At 49.4% G+C, this 3,153-nt stretch overlaps 1 protein-coding gene across 1 annotated transcript; it reads right to left on the bottom strand.

Moving 5' to 3' along the window:
* Window positions 1-704: 704 nt before the first annotated feature.
* Window positions 705-2,454, bottom strand: LOC123186060 (major centromere autoantigen B). Its single transcript, XM_044597854.1, has 4 exons — window positions 2,157-2,454; window positions 1,954-2,036; window positions 1,736-1,868; window positions 705-1,640 (listed from the first exon to the last, which is right to left on the bottom strand). The coding sequence occupies exons 1-4, from the start codon at window positions 2,338-2,340 to the stop codon at window positions 1,000-1,002; spliced, it is 1,041 nt and encodes a 346-aa protein (XP_044453789.1). The 5' UTR covers window positions 2,341-2,454; the 3' UTR covers window positions 705-999.
* Between the last annotated feature and the right edge of the window lie 699 nt (window positions 2,455-3,153).

Genomic DNA, 3,153 nt, shown 5'->3' with positions numbered 1-3,153 from the left:
CCTAGGTATTTGCATTTAGTGAAAAAATAGTGAAACCTCAACTCAAGCCAAATTCGAAAATACTTCATTTTCCGTCAAAATTCCCCAAAAATCGATTGAATTTCAGTCAAATCCAGTATGTAAAACTGCCCCTTTTGTCTGAACTGAAAACTGGACATCAGTACTATTTTCTAAATCTGGCCAAACTAGTTTCTCTGATTCATATCTCCAACCTAAAAATGGCTCTGTCTGCGTAAACTTGAACTACAGTTCTTCAATCATTGAAAAATAAAATCAAATACTCGTACGTATGACCCGTCTGGTGAGCAGGCAGCAAGCATCAATTTTAACCTAACCATCAGAACTGAAATGACAGAACTTTCTAGCATTTATTTTCAGATAAATCATCAGAAATGCAGAATTGCTATCCATTCATCAAAAGCTAGAACAGAAGTTTACACAGTTACCAATCAACCATAACTCCACAAGTGATGGAATACTATCACATATGAGAACTGTGAATTATTCACGCAATGAAAAACTGCAAGTATAATTCGCCACGACAAAATTTCTCTGTTTCATATCTCCAAGCTAAAAATGGCTCTGTTTGCTTAAATTGAAAATCGAGATCTTCAACCTGATCATCAGCAGGCAGCAAGCAGCAATTTAAACCTGACCATCAAAACTGAAATGACAGAACTGGCTAGCATTTATTTGCAGATAAATCATCAGAAATTCAGAATTGCTATGCATTCATCAAAAGCTAGAACAGAACTTTACACAGTTACCAATCAACCATAACTCCACAAGTGATGGAGTACCAACACATGTGAGAACTGTGCATCATACAAGCAACGAAAAACTGCAAGTATAATTCCCCATCAACCAAACACAAAAGAATGAGAACTGGGATCGATTTAGGCGACCTGTTACTGCACCCGAGATGAATGAAACAGGAGACTGCCCGAACTGAAACAGGAACAGAGTTCGACGTTCGAACAGGCGACAGTGGCGCTTGCCTTACTTGGAGCTCTTCTTCGGCTTGGGCTGCAGACCTCCGGACTGAGGGTGCCCCCGCGCATAGGGCTGCCAGCAAACCGCGCACAGCCGCCCTGCTCCCTGGCGGCGGTCGACGATGGCGAAGCAGCGTTCGCAGTAGGAGGCGTGCCTGCACGGTAAGAGCGTCACCAACCTCTCCAGGGAGTCGCATCGCACGCACATGGCCTGGACTTCTTCAGGCTCCTCCTCCTCTTCCTCCCTCTGTGACAGAAATGCTTCATGGCAATACAGCATGGCGTCCACGTCCACCTGATCATCCTCGTTGTGCCCTGACAACATGGCCTCCTCCTGGCCGGCCTCCTGCTCCATCTCGTCCTGGCCGGCCTCCTCCTCCATCTCCTCCTGGCCGGCCTCCTCCTCCTCACTGCGCCCTGACGACATGGCCTCCCCACCCCCCTCCTCCTCACTGCGCCCTGACGACATGTCCTCCAAATCCTCCCCCTCCCCGCTGCGCCCTGACGACATGTCCTCCCCATCTTCCTCCCCCTCCTCATCGCTGCGCCCTGACGACATGGTCTCCCCATCCTCCTCCTCCTCGCTGCTCCATAACAACATGGCCTCATCCTCGTCCTCGCCGGCCTCCTCGCCGTCATCGCTGTAGACTGCAAGAAACAACCAAGCCAAGCTTCCATCACCAATCAAAGAACCTTAAGCCAATGACAGAAACATGAATATTTCCTGGGCAGCGGGAACCTACATTCAACGTTGGTGAAGAGGTAGGCGAGATCCTCGGGAAGGGGAGGTAGCTGAGAAGCCGACCGGACCTTGATTCTGAGCCGGCGGCCACCAGGGCGCAACCCGCTCCCTCCTGTTGGCGCCGTTCCAGCCGGCTGAAAGAAACCAAGAAATCCAATTTCAACGCAGCAATCCAGAAGGCGGCGGTAGCTGAGTAGACGACGAGCACGGAGCGCTAACTTGGCATTGCTGCGCCTGCGACGGTGGCGCCATGGTCGCCGGCGGCGTCACCGCCATCCTCCTTTGGCCACCGTTCTGATCGGCTGCAAGAAACCAAGAACGGAAACTTTCAGAGCAGAATTCAAGAACCGCGGCCTAAATCAAGAACCGTGCGGGCCTGAAAGAAGTAAAGAACAGGGCGTGCTGTCTTCTTGGTCATCTACCTCTGCCGATGGGGAAGGCGACGCGGGCGGCGCCGGGGCGGTAGAAGAAATCCAGGTGCAAGGCGCCGGAGATGATTTCGTTGGGCGTCTCCGGCGACGGTCCGCCAGCAATGGACCTCCTTTTCCAGTCGCCCATCGACGGCGACGGTCCGCCAGCAATGGACTTCCTCTTCCAGTCGCCCATCTCGCGTCTCCGGGAACACCGCACGCCAAGATGCTATGAGGCCAACGATCGAACGTCGCCGGTGTATATATGCTGGCCGTGCGCCCCCAACCTTTGTGCTCGCGAGAAGCAGAGAAGCTGGATTTGGGGAAGTTGTGGATGGAGAGCCGTTGTTCTATTTATTTGACTTAGACTGGGCCAATTACGGCCCAGAATGGCTTTTTTTTTTGAGGGGTCGGCCCAGAATGGCTTTGCGGTACGAGCCTACCCGGAGAGATCCAGTTACCTTGGGTCGCGGAGCCGGCCTGTTAGGACAGAGTCTTTTTTTTCTGATGGGAGAACAGACTCTCTCGGAATAAAGGAAATTCATGAATAAAGCTGCTTATTCCCCTCTTCCCTCGAAAAATTGAAAATAAGATACAAACTTCAGCTTGTGAGTACCATGTTCATGTACGTGGCATTGGTGATCATTTGGACAGACCCTGTTGTGTGATACAACATATTTGACCATCTAATCTTGTTTTCTGTATTCGTCATGTTTTTTTTTGCGCGCTGCATTCGTCATGTTGATATGTTCGATCTCTTCGTCTGCATCAATGTTATATTGTGTGTTTTTTCTAGTTATTCTTCCAAGCACAGCTGCTCCCACTAAGATGTCAACTCTGTTGTCTTTAGGCTTGTAACATATTGTGTGTGTTGTTGTAATAGAACCCAAACACTTGCGCACCAATGCAACTCTTCGAACACTTCTATTGAAAATTTACAGGATCACAACATATCAAGATCTTAAGTAACATAATCATTTATTTGCAAATTACAACACCAACGATGGTC

This window comes from Triticum aestivum, chromosome 2A (genome assembly GCF_018294505.1).
Source record: "Triticum aestivum cultivar Chinese Spring chromosome 2A, IWGSC CS RefSeq v2.1, whole genome shotgun sequence".
Classification (NCBI taxonomy): domain Eukaryota; kingdom Viridiplantae; phylum Streptophyta; class Magnoliopsida; order Poales; family Poaceae; genus Triticum; species Triticum aestivum.
This window is presented reverse-complemented; position numbering and strand designations above follow the sequence as displayed.